General features: G+C 38.9%; 1 protein-coding gene across 4 annotated transcripts in view; it reads left to right on the forward strand.

Moving 5' to 3' along the window:
• The window catches only part of LOC110835577 (trace amine-associated receptor 8c), a 121,932-nt gene that overhangs the window by 63,785 nt on the left and 33,306 nt on the right, over positions 1 to 24,841 (forward strand). For 3 of the 4 annotated variants that reach the window (XM_022075919.2, XM_022075920.2, XM_022075921.2), the window contains exons 6-8: positions 18,045 to 18,173; positions 19,928 to 20,053; positions 24,216 to 24,698. In XM_022075919.2, coding sequence (XP_021931611.1) covers positions 18,045 to 18,173; positions 19,928 to 20,053; positions 24,216 to 24,518 — 558 coding nt within the window. In that variant the 3' untranslated portion in view covers positions 24,519 to 24,698. Of the gene's footprint in view, positions 1 to 18,044; positions 18,174 to 19,927; positions 20,054 to 24,215; positions 24,699 to 24,841 lie in introns of those variants that run through there. The other variant, XM_087344964.1, reaches the window with a different exon arrangement.

Here is a 24,841-nt window from a genome sequence, read left to right on the forward strand (position 1 = left end):
AAACAGTAATTGGGTTTCTGTTTGTTTTGTGATTTCATCAAAGTTCACTGCGTGGTGTTGAGTTATGCAGACAGTTAGGTTATGTCCATAAACACACATTCAATATTTTAATGGTTCTATGAAATGTAACATCGGTTTCTGTCTTGATCTTTTTCTGAAACGTCTATGCTGCGTAACCTATGTGTGGATCCCCGCAGCTGTGAGATAAGTAAAACAATACTTGTAAATATCACCAAGGTCTCAATCTCGCTCGTGAATATGACTGTATTATTACCTTAATACGCTGTTACGAGGTACGGATGATGGGTCATAGGGATGCTAGAAGGCCAGTTATCGCCTACTATACCAGCATTTGCCCTGAGGTCTGAAGAAAATAAGGAAATTGCTAGAATTACTGATTCTTGGTTGGGATTGAAATGGATTGGGTCTCAGTGCCGACTGCTCGACGCAAATGTAAACACCATGGAAGAAAAAGTTCTGAAGTTATATCGAGAATGCAGTGTTGGGGTGGGCGAATGGAAAGAAAACCGAATAGGAAGCGGGTGACACTAAAGTTTAGAGAGACAGTTACTTGCTATTGGTGCAAAAAACAACAAAAGGCTATCTTCAGAATAGAGCGAATGAAAAATTGTTGGTAGTGCCAACTTTAAAATTAACAGAGGAAGTTTATAAACTTTGTCACATTTGGGGTTCTCACGGCGATGAGTATTAAAGTGGCTGCCTTATAAGTTTTCACCCGTGTAGTCTGCTAGAAATTTACCGATGTTTCAGAGATCTTTGCTGCCTCCATCATCAGGGCATCTCCAACCAGACAATACGAAAATGGTGTCCACTCGACAGTGTTTAGTGTAAACTTCAGCATCCACCCTGTTCTTCTTGATTTATTAAAATCCTGGGTTCACTTTTGCGTTTTGTGCAATGAGCGCGTGAATTGTTCTCATTATGTGAGTATTTACTTTAGAGTAATTTCTCTTTAGTTGATTCCAGACGTGGACAGATGCAGTAAAGTATTACCGTATCCTCTGTCATGAAAGGAGAACTCGTTCCAGTATGTGTTAAATTTAATATTTTAAAATTTACTGTACCAAGTCGTGAAATACCATTTGAGTGTTGTAAAACCCACTAAGAAGCATCATCAACAGACATATTAGAATGAACACAGCATTTACATATAATATAATTTGTCTCAAAAGGTTTATTCACATACGGAATGTTAACCTTGTTATCAGTCTCCGTGTTTTGTGTTACGGAACACATGGACGGTTCTAATTTTGGATACCTACAATAGAATAGCTAATTCACAAAGTTGTAATACTGACGTATGCAATAGTTTAGTTTGTTAAAATGTATATATTTTGTTCATTGAATGTGTGAATGCACTTGAGGGTCCATTCTGTAGTTAAATTGATAGTCGCTCAAGTAATAAAATATTCCTCTTTTATGTAATTCGAGAGTCGTTGAAGTAGGCTGGGTAAAACTGCAAAGGACGCATTTAAACAATATTTGCTCCAAATTTGAATTCACTTCTGCAATCTTGTTAGTTCTTAAATTGTAATCACGCGGGTGCTACTTCTCTTGTCTGAGGGTAGCGCTGCATTATTCAGGCCATCAAAGAGCTCTTCCGTGTAGCACAAAGCCAGTCTCCAGGGAGGCACATCAGCTCATACTCTTGTGCTGTGATGTGCTCTGAATGTCCGTAGCTCCAAGACCAGCCATCATTAACTCCCATAAGAACTGCTTTTCGTGTGCTGTACTGAACTAACACAAAGCAGCTGATTGTTCGCCATTTTATTTAATGTGCTGTATGTGAATATGTGGAGAAGGTAACAAACTTAAATTTTGAAACTTGTTACTACTAAATACAGTCTCTGTTGGTAAAGAAAGGATTATTTCATGTAGATGACGTTATATTGTTTTTGGAAATGCAACATAATTTTAGAAAGTACGTGAATTAATAACCAAAATTTCTATTGTCGAAATAAGAGACGAGAATTTTAAGGCAAAGACGTGTTTGATAATATAACAAATAGCTAATTTAAATAACTTAAACTAATCCGACCTAACCGACAACACAGGAACAAACCCACCGCCTAAGGACTTCCTCAGAACCTTTCTAGGACTTCTCCAAAAATTCTCCAGAAATTCTCCAGCACTTCACTATGACTCAAATGTTTACTTAGATCCTCAAAAGGACTTCACCGGCGTTACCTAGCACTTATCCAGAATTTCTTCAGGACTTCTCCAGCACTTCACTATGACTCAAATGTTTACGTAAATAGTCAAAAGGACTTCTCCGGCACTAAAGTAGGACTTATCCTGAATTTCTCCAATAATTCTCCAGCACTTCTCCAGGAATTCTCCAGCACTTCACTATGACTCAGATATTAAGTTTAGTAAGCTAAAATGGCCAAGATATATGAAACATAAATCACCAACGTTTATAAAGACAAAAAATTTAGCCCTGTATGTAGCTCAGTTTGAAAGAATAATTTCCAGTAATAATGTAGTGAGACATGGACATCGGACGACAATCACGGAACAATAGAAGGGGCAGAAATAAGAACTTTAAATATTATTGTCGTGATATATGAAGCGACACGCACACGGATAATATACAATGAAGATTCTTAAGTATGTAGGAGGAGATGGATGAGGCAGAAGGCTTCTAACCGATGTCGAGAAAAAGTAGATAATTGTTTCAGTCCAGTAATTGCATGTTATAATGTAAATAACTGACAAATTATATTCATCAAACACAGACGTAATCTGCTAAGAAACGTGGACCCCAATTTTAACATTGAGTCTATGGAAGAAGAACCATGTTTCATTTGTGACATTCGAGGCAACTCACGGCCGTGAGGATACCGATGTTCTTCTGAGTCTTGACTTCGTGAACACTCGTTGGTAGATTCCAACGTTTCAGAGAAACAGACCGTCTTCAACTCCAGGGCTGAAGCCCCACACGGCAGCAACACCCACATCATCATAATCATCATCGTATTTTATTTGTGTTCGCATAAAGCGGTGCTTTCCAGGAATGAAACACCGCGTAAGTGGGGGGTAAATGCGTGTATTAATCTGGGGCTAGAATTCAGTTGCCTCTGTGTGCGCTGTTTCCCCCGTGGCTCCGCTGCTAGCTGCCATATAAATACTTCACTGTATGCATATTATATCCCACATCACGATGCAGTTATGTACATTGCAACTGAGTCGAGGCTTCGGACTCACGAAGATAATGCAGATTCAGAATACGTAAGAAAGAAAAATGACAGCAATGTGTCAAAACAAGCTTTAATCATGACAACTCAATCCTTTCCATTCTACGAATATTTATTAAAACGTATTAATGCCCGTTTCTCGAGGAACTTTGTGTTTATAATTATATCAGTGACATAATTATTCTGCAGGGGACTAAGGATTCTCATCTTTTTCTCATTACCTCCGGACGAATAGTGCAATATTACCTTCAATTACTTGAAGATCGCTTCCTGTCCAATATTCTCAAGTTAATTTGACAGGATTATAATATTATTTTACTCGACGTTAAACACCGCTGTATTTGATACAGTGTTCTTAAGTAACCTGTAATGAAACCATCCATTTATCTATGGAGACTTACCAATAAGGATATTTGAGGAAGCTCTACAACAGTTACTAGTGACCTGATTTGATGTCGAAGAACAGGGAAGAATTTTAAGATCCACAGAATCGGGGAACACATTCAGAATACGTACAGCATTCAGATCACGAACTACACTATGGACCATGCCCACAAAGACTAAACCCGAAAGTGAAGTCCAGGAAACAAGGAACTGCAAATAGGCAGTCCATGGGAATGCGGGAATAAATACGTAGTACAGACAAAAAGACTCCTTAACACCAAAATCGCCGAACATAAACGCAAAACAAAAATGGAAGAAATATAAAAAGATGTCTGTATTCTGTGTTGTAGCGCCGTGTAGTCTTAGATAGACGCCTACATCCCGCCGATCAGATCCGTTACCTTCCATTCGTCCGCCTACTACCTACCACGTACAAGGCTTCCAGAAACTCCAAACAAAATATTCATCATGAAGAAGGCAACTGTAATATTTGCCGAAACGTTCCTTAATTTTCAACATTCATCGTGGCACATCATCCACAGCTAAAATTTTACAACCGCGAAAACGTAGGACAAGCCTAAGCAGATTTATAACTGAAACAATTTCTGGGCCATGTCGGTGGCCTGGTGGTCAGCGTGCTAGTCTAGTCCTGGGTTCGATTGTGACCGCTGTTAACAATAACGCAAAATAAAAATCAGTGTAATTGCAACCAGTCACCTAAAGATGGGAGTAAAATCAACTCCAAAGCTCTCTGTGTGTGTCATATATACACCTCGGGCAGTGAAAGATGTCCAACATCGTGTTCCTATAATATAACAGCGTAACAATCGAAGTATAAAGCGAGTTGGACTTGGCAGTTTCAAAGTGATGTGTGTGCAATTATCGATCTTGCGATTCTGTTACACAGGACTGCAGTCGTACGATAGGAGTCACATAAACTGGCATAATCTCTGACATTGTTTAAATTTTATGAATAGAAGCGTTACTCTCCACGTGTTATGTACTTTACAGATGACACAGGACAACCAAGCACATATAGGCTAATCTGTATTACTAAAAAACCGACGGTTATAACCAGTTTTATAGCTCAAAAATAAATCTCTCTACGGCGCCATAGATGCAAATAATAAACCAAAGATCAACCGGAATAAACACACACATAGGCCTACATATATAGGATAGAAAAGTTAAATATATACCAACCACTTTAAAACAATTATCGGTTATTTATATCTCCTCTTTTCAAAACTGGAGCTATCACGAGTGGATTTACATTTACGTATTAAGTTCGGTATAGAATGAATTATAAAACTTTGTGTCACAGTGAAATTACCATCTCCTACAGATATTAAAGCCGTTTGTATTAAAACCGAGATTAGATGGTCTAACTCAAACACATCTTCTGAGGTAATACGGATATTAAGTAGGTTGTTTAGGTGTGGATTGGATTCATGTGGCTCAGGATAGTTACCAGTGGTGGGCTGTTATGAACACATAATGAACCGTGTGGTTCCATAACACGCTGGATATTTCTTGAGCAGTTAAACGACTAATTACCTTTTCAAGAAGGAATCCGTAATAAAGGAATGAGTTAGTATCGTAATTCTACTACAGTTAAGCATTTTATTGTAATATACGTTAAGCGGGGCCGCATATTATAATTTTCAAACATTTTGCTAAGTTGAGACTAGAAGTTTGTATTAGGCAGGACTCTGCATTGGGCTTGATCTTCACACGATGTCTCTTTATTTATTTTTCATATTAGAAGGGGTTGAATATAAATGTAGAGACATTTCACAACACATCTTACTAAAGTACTTTGTACAGGATTTTCAACTTCTTCGTAATGTAAGAAAGGAAATAGAAAATGGGTAGATGTGAGAAGAGTTAGTCTTGGAAGCTCCATTACCAAGTTACAAGCAAAATGTGTGGTAGAGAAACAGAACTGTAGAGAAATAACAGAAGTGAGGATGTAAAAAAGACACCAGTGGTAAAAGAGATTCAAGTCGAGAATTCGTCTTCTCCCCTGAGAGATATTTTGCATCAGGAAGTTGTCGTACCTTCGGGATGTCGTTCTTTTCTTTTCCCAGTCGATTCAGTAAACATTACATTTATGTACCGAGCATTTGGGGAGACGGTCAGAGAAGTCTGAGTGCTGTTAGGGTATGAAGTGTGAGGACAAACAGGGCTGGTGTTCGATTCGAGGCGTGAGTGATGCAGTTTTTCTTCACTACCTCAGTAACCTCTTTGGGTCTCTTGTAAAATCGGTGTGCATGCAAAGGAAAACTGTGTTTCCATAATTTAATTACTCCTACAGATATCTGAATATCTCCATTTCTAACAAAGTAATTAACTGAATGGAACAGAGTCCATCTTCAGACGATAATACTACATCAGCTAGTCAATAAATTCCTCGCCTCTTGTGTAGCCCGAAGTTTAACGATTGTGTTCACAAGATCCTGCCACTGGCCCCTACGCTGAGTTAGTAGAACCAGCCAACACCCGCACACCACAGACCTCTGAGACCCATTTCAAATATTACCTCCCAATCTATGCCTAGGTCAGCCAGGTTACTTTTTCTGCTTCAGATTTTCCATATAATATACATTTATCGCATCTCCGTACTTCATACATATTTTGCCCATCCGTGATTTTATCGAACTAATAGAATAATATTAATAAAGTTGCAGTAAAGAAACGTCTAATCATCTTGATCTCTACTGAGTAGATTTTGATTTTGATACAGTGTTGTTAAAACCTATGTACTAATCAAACAACCGCATCATCTGGCTTGTTTTGATTCTCCGTCATATAAAGTTCATTTGAAAGAGCACGTCGGTGTCTGAAAGCAGTACTGAAAAGAACAAAGACTGAAACTCACCGCCTTCTGCAAGAGTGGCAGCCAGTTGAAGCTGTCGTAGAACTAACAGTACGTTCTCTCTGCACAAAGGATGTTGCAGTGTCTAGAAGTGAACCGCGTTTATTTATGCTCTGACCTTCACTCCATATAGCGGAGTTCTTATTGAGAAGCTGACGGTCATTCAGTTGGTAAAGATCCCCTCTTGTTGTGGAACCCTAAGATCCATCACTGTGTTTTACTGAAGTCCGCCATTGGACCATATCCTAAGGTAGTTTTATCTATATCAAATCTAAAACTTCTTGACGATGGTGTAGAGTCAATTGAATAAAAATTTTCTTGGATAATATCCATCGTCTAGTAAATATAAAACGTTGGGATTAGCTCTATCTAGTGGGCCCAACTGTGTAGGAACCTGATGACGGAGATAGAGTCCCATCTCCGAAACGTCGTTTTTTACGTTTTATGGATAATATCCAAGAAAATTTTTATTCAATAGTTTTATCTAGTCCACATCCTTACATCGTAATTAAGATTTAATTATTCTCCAATTCATTATTAGGTTTGCCAATAGATCCCCTCTGTTTAGATTTTTAATCAGTGTATTTATGCATTTCTCATCGCCACTCGTGCTGCATGTCCCATCCATCTCATTCTTCTTCATTTGTACATGTCTTCCTAATACATAGTATATTTATTGAACAGTATAAATTCTGAAGTTGTTTATTTTCCTGTGAACTCTGATCTACTGGGTTGAGACGCCTTATAATTCTGCGGGTAATTACCAAACGTTTCGAATCAACACGTCTCAATCATCTGCAGGGTTTTTATGTCCTGCATTTAGAGGCGATACGTAGAAGAATTTATACCCTGAAGATGGTGGTCATACGTTTCTTGAAGTCTCTGGTAAAGACCTGCAAAGCAAATCATGCAAGGCGAAGGTTCTGATCTTCGGAACCGATATCACACATTATCGCTCATAGGTTAGAGAAGGTCTAAAGCGGGACTCAGACAAACATGAAAGAAGGGTCCTTAGATCGTAACTTGAGAAAGAATTGGTTTCAGGTCAAAATCACTGTCAGACATCCAAAAAGTGGAGACACTCTTTGTAGCACTTCTGCACTATTATGTAAGGGTGGATAGAAGACTAGCAAGTGCCCCTCAAGATACGGAAACAAAACAAAGAAAAATACGGCGGAGTGGAACATAAGTTACTTGTATTAAAGCCTTCTTTCTGCTTCCGCAGCACGTTTCGGGCCTTCGCCCCTGCTATTGAAGAGATTTTTTACAGTCTTATGTGACAAGTGTAAGGCTCCTGGGATGGGGAATCACATAGTCGCGATTTTATTTAAATATAGTTCGGTAGATACGAAGACGTTATTCCTTTCAAATGCACTGTATTTTTACCAAATTAGATTAAGTCTAATTGAGGAATCGGAAATTATTAACGAGGGTATGAGACGACAATGTACTTTGTTTCTCTTTAAGTTAAACTTTAAGCCCTATAACTTAATTTAGAATTTGACTTCTTCTTGGATACTTTAAAAGAATCTGTGAAACAGAATACAGCTAGCACAGTGATAAATGTTCTGTTCTGGTAATTATCTTTGGCGAAGTCTTCTGTACTCATCCAGTGTTCTAATTTAAAAACACTTTCATTTTCTTGGGCTGAATCCCATTATTAACTGCATTTTAACTGTCACTCTGTTTGCAGCTCAGTACCCACAATTATTTCAGGAATACGGCGCTTATGAAAGATTAGGAAATAGTGTTGGAGGTTTATTGTTGTGAAAGTATAACGAAGATTAATGAAGCTGGAAATTATGAGGAACCGTAAAATAAGAAACAGCTTTGTCTTCAGATTTCAAATAAAGTGGACATTTCACAATGTTTTTCTTGTTTTCATACCCACATCGAAGGTTTATTAACTCTTAGAAGCGACAGATTATCTGAATACGTGTAACTTTTAATAATTGAGTACGTACCTTAAAGGAAACACAACCTGTCTCCGTTAAAAATATTCAGTTGATTAATGCAGGTTAAGCAGATAATCGCTGTTTATTATGGGAATTGTACAAAACCCGTAAATTAAAACTGGGCAAAAAGTAAAATTATTGGTCGTTGAAGCAGGGAATAACCAATTTTCATATGATTTAGAGAAATCAAGTTTCAGTTATGAAATTGTTTAAGATATTTCAAACTAAATGTCTAAAATTGTGACATGTTCAGGTTTACTAATTCTGTGGGATAATACATTAACTATTTAAATTGTCACCTGGTTGTCTCGGATTATTCAAAGCAAGCTAGTGGATTAAACTGGATGGTGTTACGATTATTCATCTGTTTATAACACAACATAAATTTGTTTCTATTATATTATTATTTGTAGTCTTCACCAAATACTGCATACACCGAGTGTTGGAATCTGAGGTAGGCAGAGCGTGTACCGCGCATGTGATCGAATTAGCTGAACGAAAGATAATAATAAAATTATCTCAAACCAATATTATTATATGGATAGGATTCAGCTGGCTGAGGATAAGATTCAGGGAGGCCATACGAGCTGAAAATAATTTTAATACTTGTTCACATCGCAAAGTTAAAAACACCTACTTGAAACTGCAACAATTTGTGATGTCAATATTCAGTGTTGCTAAATGTTGTCTGGAATTGCTGACTTGTAGTTACTTGGTGATAAATTCAAACTTCTGTATCTCGAACGTCTCTCCTCTTGCTAAACAGACTATTCTAACAATTGGCTGACACCGGACCCTGCGCTGTTTGGAAGCCGACATTTCAACAGACTAATTTTCCACGCTTGATAACGGGCAGTGCCTAGCACTCGAAAGCCACTCAATAGTACAGGGTACATAATAGTCTCTGCCCCATTTAATTGTACGTTGTTTTCTGTGTACAGTTGGAAGATGCATCCGGACGTCCATGCTCCATCGCCTTGTATCTTCAACGGTCACTCAACTGATGTAGATTATGCTATATGACATTTGAATGCAAAATTTGTGTCGATTGAACATAACTCCTACAAATCAAATTTTTGTTGAATTTTTCTTACATAAAGGTTGTCACAAAATTGTGGAAGGAAATTATTATCATTGTTACGTTGGTACTGCTGCTCTTTCTTCCACTGTTAACATTGCGTCTAAGAACAGCGTACTCTCTTTCGAGCCCCTAATTTCAATTTATTAAGTAGTTCAGTTCCTTTAATTTGTATAGATCGAGTTTGCTCTGTACTTTCTTGTTGCATTGTTTCGTTAACCCATTGAAGATGTAATGAGCAATGCTATGCGCTGGAAGCTAAGTAGATAAGGCGACAATAAATTAGTGCCTGGATTTTTATTTGTAACAGATCCCTTTGCTATATTAAATGAAACGTTTCTCTCAAGAAATTCGAGATTTCTCTTTTTTATTTTCTCATAAAAATCTGTAGTCTGCAGATGTTTCCCGTGGAACCGATTGGAATTGGCGTAATTAAGTTTCGCAACGATGGCGGGCCTTGGCATAATTGTCTCTGTCAACAAGGACGCAATCTGCAGCAGATGGAACAAATTACTAATTTACGTATATCTTTAAAAAGAAGTGTTATTTAGAGACACGATTTGTTTTTCTTGTGAACGCGTTTTGGAATTAATACAGTATGAGAAACTGGAAGTAGTACTTACTAAATAATTGTTTTGTTAAAAACTGAGATATTCTCACTGAAATTAGTTTCTGCTGCTTATACGACGAGTAAAATTAAACCAAAAATCGTCTGTTGTGTTTACGTTACAGGATGAAGTTGGCCAAGCTTAGAGGCCAGTAGGTTGGCTCTCCTGGTTGCGTGTGTTACGAGGTCTGTTGCCTTAGGCATGAAAATTTTGCAGACTGTTTTACTCTAAAGACAGGCACATTTCTGTAATCTGTTAATGAGGGCTTGTGTTTACTTTTCAGGAGAACATATTAAATATTAATATTATTGAATAATAAGTAAAATAAGCAGGTCTTCGTCGTGTTTGTTTTAAAATGAACGTTATTCTGAATGAACTCCTTATTTGTTATGTGGACTATATTAATAAACTATTACTTAATAATAGTAACTACATGGATGTTAAATTAATTTTTACGTGCATTTTGAATCAAGTTTATAAACAATATAAGTAGTAAAAGGCATTCTATCCGTTTAACCGCATTTTTGTCATTTGCTGTCTTGGTCTCACATGGTGTTAAGGCTTGTGAATACCAGATACGTGGATTCTTCTGGTCGAAGGCCATTGACAGGCCATTTCTTGTATGGGTGATCAGATCATAGCAGTGCTTCTACCATTACAGGACTATTAAGCGAAAGGAGGACAGACATTCGTGTGTCTCGAGAGGGTTTCGAACTCAGGAGCGCGGTATGGATCTTCTAGACATGTAGGCTACTTAACGAAATAGGAGTCTGGTGACTGCCGCTGGTGGCGATAATGTGCAGAACGATTTAGTTGCGCTGTGCCGTTATCTCCGGACACAAGCGAGAACGGTCGATTCATCGCGGTGGTTGGGTTATATATTGCTCCAGTTGAGGACATTGAAACTGCAGTCAAGCGACAGTGCTTGGGTTCTGCTTCTCCTTGGTTCCACTTTGGCTTCTTGCGAGATACAAACTAGCGCTAATCTAGATGGCAAGAGTCCACAGTTGAAGAAGTTCTTTATCCAACCGTGTCGGATAGACCAAGTATTAGAAATACTTTTGTGATTCGTTGTCTCTCGTTTCTTTCTGCTATTCCTCGTTTATGTCCTTTTTTGTTCCCCTTGTTTCTTTATCTTCATTGCTTCTTTCTTTGTTTCCGTAAGACAAAAATACCGAACGTCGCTGTCGAGTGCTTAGCTCACCTGCTCTGTGTTCAAGAGGTTACGGCTTCACGACTGAGCTTTTCTGATTTTACTCAGTCCCACCGGCCAAATCTCGGGATAGTTTGTTAAATTAGACCAATAACACGTTACTGCACACCCTTTCTATTTCTTTATTCAGTAATCATTCTGTCTTCAAATAAATCGTAAACGAATAAATGAATTTGGGGTAGAAACAATTTGAATCTCTAATTTTAGTACAAGATTATTCAGAGTCTCTTGACAGTAATGAAATTTCCAGAATTTCTGGTAACTTTTTAAGGTGCGGTCACTGTCTTCTTGCTGGGACATTGCAGCCTCACTGAAGACCTGGACCTGTTCTTTCACAAATGAGACTATCAGTTGCCTTTCCTTCTAACTCAGCTAGCGGTAAAAAGTGTTTGTTATGTACAACCTGCTTTAATAATCGGTAGTTCTGCATTTTGTCCACAGGTTTAATGAGATTCTGAGAATAAACAGCTTCTGCTGTATTAAGAAGTATTAACCACCGTATCTTTGTTGTGGTGAAGTTTTGTGTTTCCTTTGAGGTACGGATTGGATCTTTAAATATTATTTTGACGAGATTCGGAATCAAAGTGTTAAAATATAATTACATTCTTAATTTTAGTCTAAAAAATCTGAAAGGAAAGAAGTTCTGTTTGTACCGATTGCGAAGTTTTGGCGTAGTTGTCAGATTAATATTAAGACACTGTAAAATATAGCGGGTGTGGATTGGATTCAGGTGTCTCAGGATCGAGCCCAGTGATAGGCCATTGTGAATACAGTAATGAATCTTTGGGTTTAATAAAAGACAATTTTTTTTTACCTGCTGAGTGAGTGTTGGTTATTTACAAGAAGTATCTTCCTCTTCCTTTGTTGTGATGCTCATTTGAAACAGAAACATCATGTTTATGTCGTTCGGTCCGTACTCTTGTTCTGTAACAGCATCTTGTTCTTGTTTTTCCTCAGTGTGAGTAACTCCAGCGTCATATTTCCCTTTTTTGCGTAACATATTCCTCGCTGCTGTATCAATCATGCCTTCTGTCATGTCGTGGTATATGATTTTTCCCTTTTTTGTTTTTGTTTCACACATCTATCACGTGACATGGCATTCTTGCCCAACATCTTGGCTTCTTCCATTCTATATTCCTTAAGGAAGGATGGAATGTTTTCAGTTATTTTCAACAAAATCCACGGAACCTTCATCACTCCATATACAAGATCTTTCCATAGGATTTTCTATTGAGCCAGTTTAATCCAGTCTACAACTACGTATTTAATGATTATATTGAAGCTGCTTCATTATGTAATTATCTCAATTCTCGTCTTAATTCAAACGTCTGTTATCCATGATATTCTCATCGGCTACTTCCAAAATTTACACTGTTCTTAGGGTAACCCTTATGATTATACGGTATTACTACTTCAGCATTAGTCTAATAGCACATTTTTACGAAGATCTAAACTTTTTATAACAACTTTTATTAGATGGCATGTTAACAGTGCGATATATCACGACTGAACAATACAGATACATAAATTCATATCGATTGGCTTCGCTGTTAAATATATGACTTTGGCAAACTGAACCAGTTCTATGCCGTGTTCAAGTCGATTTATAATTTACTTCGTAATGCTACCCATCTATTATATATGGTAATGATACGAAGCTTTGGTACACTAAAATAGTTACTTACTATAACCGTTCGTCAATTCGGCTGCCATTGGTTACTTGGTTACGTAACACTCTTTATCAGCTGCAGAGGTTATTTAGCATCAAATGAGACAAGAGGATGATTATGTACGACGGACTGAAAGGGGAGGTAGAGGAAACACTATTGGCTTGTAAACTTGACGCAAGATATCTCCGAGCTTCGTTGGCCGTTATAAATACACACGTTGTTGGTCAGCCAGCCAGAGTAAGGGGTGGGGGGGGGAGCGATAGCCCATGAGACGTCGTGCTCCCCCTTTGCTGTTTCCATTTTCCCTTCAGTACTTACTGTGACGTAGCACAGGATCGCAGATATTTTGCGTCCAGTATACTAATGTAGGCTTTCTTTACGTTCCTCGCGTTTGCTTTGGAGTACTGAGGGAAACAACGGAATGTTTTGATGGGAATAGAGATTGTTTGCACCGAAATTCGAACCGTGTATCTCACAGATAGAAAGCAAACGAGTTGCCACACTATCTCGTGTTTTCCGATGTACTCTTCCTACAGAAGAGATGCGTTGCTGGAGTATGCTGGAGGTGACTCGCAGCCCTACTTAACACTTTTGCCTTTATCGGGATGTGATAGTTATCGTTGTAATTTATACCAGTCTGGTGCCTGCTAAGTATGCATTATGCATCTAGTTACACAACTAACCCCTGGAGCGAAGTTTTCGAAACTTTTCTCTTCAAGAATTCTCAAGTTCAATTTCCTGAACGAAAGAACTCTATTCTTTTAATCATTTCCTTATCCCATCTCTTCTTCCTACAGTGACTCACAGCAAACTTTTCCAGCTCCTGTATTGGTTACCTCCACAAAAAAAGTTGCTTTAAAGTGTGGATCATCATTAACGTCTTCATTTCAGATGTAATTAGAATCATTAAGCTTCGGAGTAAAGTTTCTCGTTTACTGCCGACTCAAGTATTGATCCAATGGAGAGAGGTAACGCAAGTAGAATGCCAGGGCAAACATCGATTTGGCTGTGATTTATTATTCAGCTTCACACGTAGGTAGCGCGAAAGGTCAGATATGTGTTCTGTTTGTTTTCTACTCAAAAATATTTCAAAATAAGCTCAGTTCTGCGTAATGTAAACTAGAATGCTACACGTGTCTGCAACTGAACGTTTACGTTAATTCTCATTGTTCGCCTAACACAGAGTTTTTATCGTCCTCTGCTCTACTGTAACTATCTCTATTGTTGTATTCTCTCCTTGGTCAGTCACTTTTTAATTTTATATACTGAACGACGTTTCAGAGGTGCTTACTGCTTCTATCATCTGGGAGATAATCTCTGAAACACTGGTCAGTATATGCGAGATTATACAGAGCAACATTCCAGAGGATGGACATCTTCAGCTCTTTGCTGTGAGAACTTTAAATGTAGCCTTACTCATTGTGCGTTACCTTCATCGACTTCATGCAGAGAAGACGTAGGTCAACACAACAAATGCTGTATGCAGTTTGTAATGTCATATCAGTACTCCATCGTTTTGTCGTACGTACTGATACCGGAATGAATTTAATAGATTTTTGACGGTCTACCCTTCACATTTAAATCGCAAATGCATTTCTCATGTATCCTGTTATTCTCTGTCTGTACAGAGGTGGGAAGGTTGTGACGCAAATTGTCGGTCGATATCCCCGGAAACTTTGTCTGAATACCTGGAATATCATCGTGCCCAATGCATTTGTTTGGTCGAGAACAGCGGAAATTGAAAGTATGAACATTTCCGAAAATAACTAATTTATTTGTGACGAGTAAAGGCTCCAGTTTATCGTCCTGTTATTTTTCTTATTAAAATAAACTGCACTGATATGATTAAAATTGCTTATCACTGAGAAAATATTATGAAAATTATACTGAAAATGGAAACTATTTGACATCGTTTTTTTATTTTACCACATCTGTTTTGTATGACAAATTGTGCCTTTTGGTTATAAAAAAATACTCAGAATAGCGCCATTTGTTGGATTTTATAATTAAGATGATTAACCCTCGGAATCGTTATCCATTAAAATATCTTGATAAAATAATTATCGACTACTCTAGGATAATTTACTATCAAATTAGTTATTAATTACGCCCATAAATGAAGAGATAATTAATCATGTTATATGATTCTGTTAAAGTGATTCCTAATAGTTTAGAAACCGTAAATAAAGTACGATGGCCTCATGGCTGTAAAAAGACAGTTAAAATACATTTCTGTCCTTTTTCTTGAGTGCTGTGGTTCGTTGACTTCTTTATCTAAAAGCTCACTAAGACCAAACATTACGTCAATGCTTTACTCCGTGCCGCGTAATCAGATTGTCGAAGCTTTTAGAACTTCTCGGCCAATTGAGAGGACATTTATTTAGTTACGTCACTTAAAGATGTAACGTAGTAGCGCCGCGTGAATAATGCAAAGCCAAGATAAGAAACGAAGTGAGAATGTCGAATAAACGTCAAGAACTCTTTTTAAATCCACCGGCAGCCATAATATTCTCTCTAGTTAAGCATACAACTTGTCACACAGCGGTGAGTATGAAGATTTCATACTCACCGCTGTGAAAACTTCAAATCATACAGGGTTTGTTATGTTTCAGCCGAAGGATTTAATGTCGTTAATTTGTCGTGAAAATCTCCCATGTGGGAGGAGGCCAAGGCTCGGCTTCGGGCTGTTGCGCCATAGAGGCAGTCAATTTGTCCTAAAAGAATGTACGCGTAATATTAATAGAGGAAACTGAAGTATGGATCGAACAGCAGAATAGTCTGTAAAACTAGAAAGAAACTGGCGTAAAAGGCGAATAGAGACGTCAGCGTTTAATGGATAGATAAATGATTATATGACAAGAAGGCAAGGTGAATTGGTGGCGAATATATTGTTCAGAGTAGCGAACTTCTGAGAAATATCAGTATATCTCGAGACAGACTCAAAGGAGGTAGAATGAATGTTCGAAGAAAGATGGATAACTCTTGTAGGCAGTAGACAAATAGGAGAATAACTGGTTTTTGTATTTATATTTGTTGTTTATTTAACGACACTATTAGTTGAGAGACTGTATAACGTTGGGTGACTGAATGATAAATTATTGAAGAGGATGTGGATGAAGCGATTATGGCATAATTTCGTATACTGTCCCGGAATATGCTTGAGAGGAATTGAGAAAACCCACGAAAAATCTCACGTAGGTTGGCCGAACTCCGGGCTGAGATTTAAACCCGGGATCTCTTAAATACAGAGCGGGAGTGTTAGCCACTCTGCCGGGACGTTTGATGTGTCTCTGAGGGTGTTTTTATCGATGATCGATTTCTGTAAAATGTGTAAAAGAGGGTAATATCAAACGCTTTGTAAGTGGCATGGGACAACTGCCGCTCTTGCGCGCTTAAGCATAATGATGCCTAAGAACTATAAGAGGAACTTCAGCGGTATTACTTTCTTAATTAGAGAGGGACACTTTGTTAACAGATTTAACAAGAATACAAGTAACTTTGTGTAACAGCAGTTTTTTTGCTCAGAAGATGATTTTCTTTCTTCTGGGTTGTTGGCGCCTTTTGTGTGATTTGGTAGAAGTTTCCATATGTTTCAGAAGCGCTTTCTACCTCCATCATTGGGGGATTTTGGAGGCAGCAAGGACCTCTGAAACGTCAGTAAACTTTTACCAAACTACATGGCGCAGTAACACAGAAGATGGAATTTTTATACTCGCCGCTGTGAGAATCTGAAATCTCACCATGTTTTTTATTTCTAGGCTACACATGGTAATAAATATTACGAGCCTTAGGTGGATTCTGAACTGTGCCGCGTTTGTGGAGGCATTCTTGTGAGTGTGTGGAACAAACTGATTGTATGGAGCAGAGTTTTTATTGAGATGCTTATAGGCACTCAGCCGATAAAAAATTATCTTCCCCGCATGCATCCAGAAGATTCACTGTCGTGTTTGTAAGATTCCGCCACTCTACCTTATCGTAAGTCTGATTAATCCAGTCTAAATCCTAATATCTTGGTTAATATACATTTTAATATTATACTACTCGCGTAAGCTATGCATTCCCTTTAGGTTTTTGGTATAAAGATCTGTATGAAAGTCGTTCATCTATTTAACTTCTTTGAAAAAAAACTTTTCAGTGTATATATAACTACTGAAAAAGTTATTAGTTTTATCATCTGTTGAATTTTTCGGTCTTTTCAGTATAGTATGGCAACTGTTTCGTTAATTCTGTCGATAATCAATCTGTATCTTGTGACTCTACTTCGATAAATTGTTGCAAATATGTTATCGGTATCAGTTTGGCCACTTCTATGCTGCGCGTCATCTCAACTAGCGTCGCGACGCAGTGCGTCATTGAGGGCGACGCCAGCGTGTCGGCCAGTTCCACGGTTGATTGGTGACTGATGGAGCGTCACAGATAAGATTTCCATTGTGTGAACCCACATCACAATAAAACGGAACCATTTCTTCCTGCGCGCGGGTTTAACACCTCCGTAGTGATCCAGAACGCCCCTGTTTCCTTCCAGATGCTTCTTTTGGAAGTCTACTGTTCGATTCTCGGCCATGGGATTCTTTGTAGTTTACTTTGGTCCCTGCAGCAAGTCCTTAACATTTACATGTTGGCCAGAAGTTCAGGTTTACATCCCACCTCCCTGTACTACGCTACAATATTGGAAAGGGGCAAAATTATGGTAATAATTTTTCTTCTGACGTTTGTTAATTATAATCGTAACCATATTACCCAAGCCGCTTATCTTATTAGAGATTTTCGATTGTTTATTGGTTAGTTTTGAAAAATACACGTATTTAATCCGCAGTTACTAAGTCTGTATTATGAAACAAAATGTGGAATGTATAAAATATAACACTTGGATGTTTCAGAAGAATGTCTATACTTGGGTGTCCCAGAAACACTTTAACACTTACATGGCCTTTGTTAACAGATTGTAAACACCCTTATCAATCACTTTAATAAATTCTAGATTTATTCTTCTCCTGCCTTTGGTATAAAGGCTTTTCTTGACCGATTTTTTGCTTACAGCTGGTTGCTCAGGAGAGGCGACTAAGCACAAACGCCTCAAGGACGATGGCGGCGATGTCTCTGGGCTTTATTGTCATGGTCACACCGTGGACTATCCAGGAAGTCGTGGCAGCCTGTACAGGAACCAAGGTAAAGAAGGAAGAGGCGTAAAGGTGAGCCTTTAGTTGTGTTATAAAGTACAACCCGAATGCTCAACACAGCAAACACTAAACCACCGGAAAAGGCCTTGCCAGTGCAGCCCATTACGTTCTCAAAATAAAATCCTCCCTCCTGCCAAAGAAACATTAATCTCATCATGTTCTTCCGTCTGTAATCATATTACAAGACCCAGACTATCGATATCCATCTTCTAGTTTGTCCTTAAAAAAATCTATCCGAAAATTGAATCTGTTTCGTTCATCAACTAAAAGGGTGTGCGAAGTACGGGGTACAGGGCGATGGGAGGGAAAGGTTCCTACTCGGTTGGGTCCCTGAGGCCCAGCAAGTTTCGATCTCTGGCCCAATCGAATAGAAACCCTCCTTATCTGATGACGAAACAACCATTTTCGAGAACGCTGTGTGCGCAAAAAATCGAGATCATGAACAATATCCACTTTAATATAACGTACCACCCCAAAAAATATTTAGATTTAAGACCAAAACTGCCTGTCCGATTTAGATAAAACCGAGTATCGTATGGTAGGCCTAAAGTATTATATAGTGCACATCTGACGAAGACTGAGTTGGGGAGGAACCACTCAGAGATGGTTCGATGGTTCGTTAAAAGGTGCTCTGTGAAGGTGGGGGGAATTGGACGAAACTGACTCGGCAGCACGTCCGTTGGCGTGACTTGGTTTCAAGTGTTAAGCTTTTGAGTTTTGCTGCCACATAGTTTGTTAGTTGCGTAATTAGATATAAAATAAATTTTATCTGCCTGTTTTGATATTGGTTCGGTTTGGATTATTTTAAGGGTCTTATGTTAGTTTAACCGATGATAAAGTAGAAGGATCTTGAAATGAGCTACTTACTACTCACGACACGGCATATAATCCTTGTATCTTTACCTCTGCGCTCCAGTATCCTGTATTTGTAGTGATCCGTAGATCAGTATATTTTAAAACATTATTAAAAATGAAGATTTCTGTCTTCTGGGTTGTTGCGCTGTGTAGTCTGGTCGATGTTAACCAACGTTTCAGAGGTCATACTGCCTCCGTCATCAGGGCGATGAGTATGAAGATTTCTGTCTTCTGGGTTGTTGCGCTGTGTAGTCTGGTCGATGTTTACCAACGTTTCAGAGGTCATACTGCCTCCGTCATCAGGGCGATGAGTATGAAGATTTCTGTCTTCTGGGTTGTTGCGCTGTGTAGTCTGGTCGATGTTAACCAACGTTTCAGAGGTCATACTGCCTCCGTCATCAGGGCGATGAGTATGAAGATTTCTGTCTTCTGGGTTGTTGCGCTTATGCCGGAGGCAGTATGACCTCTGAAACGTTGGTTAACATCGACCAGACTACACAGCGCAACAACCCAGAAGACGGAAATCTTCATACTCATCGCTGTGAAAACCTTAAATCTTACTTCTAACAGAGTACACCGCTCAACATCCTAGAAGGCAGACACCTTCATAATCGTCACAGTGGAAACCCGAAATCTTAAAATAATTAATAGAATATGAAGATTTCCGTCTTCTGGGTTGTTGCGCTGTGTAGTATGGTGGATGGTTGCCAACGTTTCAGAGGTCATACTAAGAATCTTCCTGATGACGGAGGCAGTGTGACCTCTGAAACGTTGGTAACCATCCACCATACTACACAGCGCAACAACCCAGAAGACAGAAATCTTCATACTCACCGCTGTGAAAACCTCAAATCCTTCTCTGCTTATAATTGTTTGTTCCTCGCCCAGGTACCCCAGTTCATGGACTTTTTGATCACGTGGCTGGCCCTTAGTAACAGCTTCTGGAACCCCTTCTTGTATTGGCTGCTAAACAATCACTTCCGCAGGGTCACCAAGGAATTACTGCTGTCCAAGGTAAGTGATACTGCTTACAGTGTCGGTTCACGCACGATCTTTGTTTCTGTGCTTATAATAAACGTACAGGTCTAAATCTGCTGTTCGACTTGTGTTCCACTGCACCTGCGCGTCACTAACCTCACCTGTCTTAATCCAACATAACCAAATTTAACTAAATCTGCCCCTTAGCTGCTGAACGTTCTCTCTAGAGAATCATGTAAATCCGAGCCACAGTGTAAGAAAGTCTGGCGAAAGTCTTGAGTCGGATACCTCTAGAATACGTAGTCTAAAGCAGGGTGGTCCAAACTTTTTTCTTCCCTCGGGCCAAAAACGGATTTTGAAATCCACTCACGTAGACGTGGTGGCGAAGAAGAACATTTTATCTGCGAGGAATCGAACTCCAGTCGCCCAGCTCGTAGCCAGTAACGACTGGTTTCAGCAAGTGAAAGATTCTTCCCAGAGCTTGTTATTCAATAGTTATTAGAATTTGTAAAAATTAGGCGTACGCCATTCTGAAGTATAAAATTTCTCGCTATGTGTAGCGAGATATGTCCTTCTTCCATCGAGAAGTTTAATTACGCGTTTTTTACAGGTGCGTCCCATTAACGGCCGGTAGTCAAATATTTGACACTTCGCTTTGGAGCACAATTTAAATGCTGAAATTAAACGGCAACAAGATCCCTTTCGCTTTGTACTCAGATCTCGCACAGTTTATTAGCCACCGAAATTCCAGTACAATATTACCGCCATTGTTTTCCTCTCTTTGATCGCATAGGTGGAGCTTTGTTTATTTAGCAAGTGCGCATTTGAATAGTCGCCTCAGACTTTGTTTTAATGTTTTCTCCAACTGAAAGAGCACTAAATAACTACTGTGCTTTCAGTACGGTCTACGTTATTCACTTGTTCCTTGCTCCCGTCAGTTGCTTAGAAATGATTTAAGCTCCAGGTTGCTAGGTGTCTCTGAATGCTCAGTACACAATGCGATTCTTAGGTTCCTCTCAACTTCATTTACATACAACGTGCCATAGAAATTTACAGAGGCGAAATAAAGCCTTAAGAAGCCCCTTGAATTAATGAGTATTCAAAATAACACCCGACTCCCAGTATTAGTATGATTTCGAGTAGTATAGTAGTCCAAGTTGATGCAGTTGTAAATTCGGTTATTTTAGGACACTTAGCCCATTTACGTATGTCTAAATATATATGACTGTAACAACTGACCAGTCACAGTGGCTGCTGACCGCTCGATTGTTGGGCTTGTGGATTCAGCCCCGTTCAAGGCGTGTGGTGTTCTATGCTCGCAGGGGCCTTGAGGCGGGCTGGCGGACCATAGCGTCCAAGTGGTCCCACCAAACGTGTAGTATTATTCATAATTCTGAATTGGAAATGGCCGCAAGGTCTATTATATTTATGCCAGAAGAAGACTATACAACTAGAACAATTGTTTATAATATTAATATTTTTTTAAACGAAATACTTAATATGTTTTAGGTTGATACGTTAAGACCTTAAATATCATTACACGAAACACTGGAATTAAGATTAAACATAGGCGGTTCTCTCAGTTGTTGCTTCATCGACGTCACTGAGATGCTTTGACACGCCATGGCTCTGCTTTGAAAATGGGAGGTGAGCTTCGTAATAACGTATCCTACACGTCCTACTGCCTAGAGTCCTTCTTAGCTAAGAAGGGAAGGTTAGCTGGAGCCACAAACACCAGCAGGTCGGTTTCTGCACTGCATCTTAAGGCGGTACTGGAACGTGTTTCGCTTATTAAAATGGAGCAGAGTTGATTAATACGAGGTCTGGTAACCTTTTCATTAGTCACGAAGTTTCTACTGGAATTCCAATGTGTAGCCATGATGATGATCATTAGTACTGCGTAATTCATAAACGTCCTTTTCCGCGTTCTGTGCAGCCACTAGATTAAACATCAACGGATGTGATCTGGCGTGTCTAATGCACTGTCACTAGTATTAAAATCAACCTGCCTTTTATCTCGTTTAATGAAACACCTCATGGCTGTTTGATGTTATTTTCTGATTTGATGAATATTCATTATCCGTCAGAAAAATAAATAAAAGATTTTCTTTATTATTCCATAGCACATGTCCGTGGGAACTCCAGAGTAGGCAAACAGGAAGTAGGCAGGCTGGTAATTGACAAAGACCATTATAATCACAGGCCTGGGTAGCTTACAGGGTAAAGAGGCTGCCTTCTAATTAGACCGTGGGTCAGTTCCTGGCAGGAAGGTTTTTATCTCTTTGCCACTACTGTGTCCAGACCAGTTCTGGGTCTCGCCCAGTCTGCTAACGAAAGGTGTTAGTGGCTTCCTCACTGAGGTTAAAGTAGCCGGAACCTCAGGCTGGCAACTCACCTCCCTCTGACATCTAGGTTTAGAATTCTTGAAGCTACATCTCTAGCCCACTACGTCTTCGCGGATTGTTACTTAATGAAGAACAGTAAGACCTTCTTAAGGAATCGGATTCGTGAACTTAATTGCGAACAGTTAAGCTTGTCGTTGTCAAGGGATAAGATTATGTGGGACGATAAACAGAACATCAAAGCGGAAAGTAAATAATGAAACAAAATTGAAATGTTATAAAATAAGTCACACAATTTTATGTTAACAATATTTATGTGTAAAATAGCAGAACTGCCCATTCAATCTAGAAAGCGGAAATTAAGTTTTAAAGACGTGTTAAGATTGTACAAATTTAGACGGCTTAAATATTAGAGATCTGAGGTCACAGGGGTGAAAATGTCGATGTTCTTATGGGATGTAACGCTGCATGGAATTGTGGGTAGATATTTTTTTGGAGACAAATAGCGGGAAGAAAGAATTAGTCAATTTCCCGGAGTGATGAATAAACTTTCTTCCTCAAATAATTTTTGATATACTTTCGTTCTTTTAACTTTATTAAACTACAAGGATGGGAAAGTCTGAATTGAATGTTTAATGTAACAGTGGGCTAACTCCACAAAAAATCTAAGGAAGCTTAAATTCAAATTATGATGCTTCCCCCTCGACTGTATGCAAATAATATCAGTTTATGGGCATATATATTTTACTTTCATAACATATTTCGTTGCCCTTCTTGATGGTCGCAGCATAATTTCATTTTTACACCAGCATGTCGCGTAAGCGATAAGATATGGTTCATGAAATAGAATGATTAATGGTTACTTCATACAGCATACAAGTGAACAAGTCCTTAAGAATGAAGGAACTTAATGAGAAGCAATAATACCAAGAAATATTTTTTATTCAAAGTGAAACTCTTGAAAATACATGTTCATTAAGGGTTTCAGTTTAGTATAGGCATGTAGTAACTCATCTGGACGGTGGAGTAAGATTACAATTTCAGTTTGACTAAACGATTAGTGAGGTTCTGGTGGTGTATTTATCAATCACGTGGTTTACACTGTAGGCCTGCTATTCAAATATACGTATCTCCGTAAGAACAGTAATGTTTTATAAACGTTGAAGTGGCTGCAGCAATAATGAGTTTTGCTGGATCGTATCGGTACGTACCACTTAATGGTTTTTGGGTCAAAGCACTAGGTTCTCTTATCGAAAGACTTCGAATTCAAGACTGGATGAAGTCTGGAGTATTTCTCTCCCATCTCTAAATTGAAACAAACAAAATCTGTCAATGTCGTGTTTGGAGCTCTGACCGTGGCACGAAGTCCGTGTTGAGTTGCAGGCCTCATTGGCATTACGATCGACGCAAGATAGCTCACATGGAGGTCTCATCCGAGACTTTTCATTCAGCTCTGCTACGTAGTCAGTAGCGTCATAAGTTGAGGCGAGGAAGGATCGAATATAAATAAGAAATAAGAAGAAATGAGAATGAGAAAGAGGAATGAAGAAACAAAAACAATGAAGAAGAAAAATAAACAAAGAAATAATTAAAAGAGAAACAAATAAAATATCGAAGGAGAGAGAAAATTAAATAAATAAAAAACGAAGGGATGTAATGTAACTGCAGCTGTGACGTCAACACATTCCATTCCGAAAATCAAATATCAGTCAACAGAAGTCGCGAGAGCGTGTGTGAAATATCAGATATTGCACTCAAAAGCATGGTAGATGGTGTCCATTTCGCACTTTGAACGCACTTCAAATGCAGACCTAATTTTGAGTGTTGTCATGACTGTGGACGTGTTGCGGTTCTAGGTGCTGTGTCGGCGTCAGGAGACGCCGAACGCGAAGGCCCACTGCTGTGTCGCGAACAGCAGTGACGCCACTCAGCCCGCAGCAAACCCGTTGCCTTCCGGCTCCAAGAGCGACCTAGAGGGACTCAGCGAGAAATACTGGGGCGAGATCCTGGAGCGCACTGTCTCCTCCAATAGCCTTCAGAGGTTACAGAGGATCTACGGCCATAACCACCCTCTACCGCCACTGCCACCGCCGACCAGGCCAAATGGAAACGTACTTAGTGATCTGCGGCTGTTTGAGACAGGCCAAATGGAGATCTGAAATACAGCATTATGCTGTGGGATTTAGTGTGTGATTTTAGTGATTAATTCCAATATATTTTAAATTCTTCGTTTAGAAAGTGTAAAATGAAGTGATAACTTATTCTAGGTGTTGAGACATTCGGATCTCTCTGGCAATGGAAGCGACCAGACTCGAAATTAAAATGTCAAATGATGTGAGCAGTGTTTGTGTTATTCCATAATAATTGCTCTTTATAATGCGAAAGATCTTTTACGTGAATGGAAATCCTTGCAAAGGCTTTGCATACAACCATAAAATAAGTGGAAGCTTGTGTGTTGAGACGTCTATAGAGTTTTGTATTA

The sequence above is a fragment of the Zootermopsis nevadensis genome, unplaced genomic scaffold (genome assembly GCF_977971745.1).
Source record: "Zootermopsis nevadensis isolate Lab colony 2312 unplaced genomic scaffold, Znev_1.0 Znev_ptg000008l, whole genome shotgun sequence".
NCBI classification, from domain to species: domain Eukaryota; kingdom Metazoa; phylum Arthropoda; class Insecta; order Blattodea; family Termopsidae; genus Zootermopsis; species Zootermopsis nevadensis.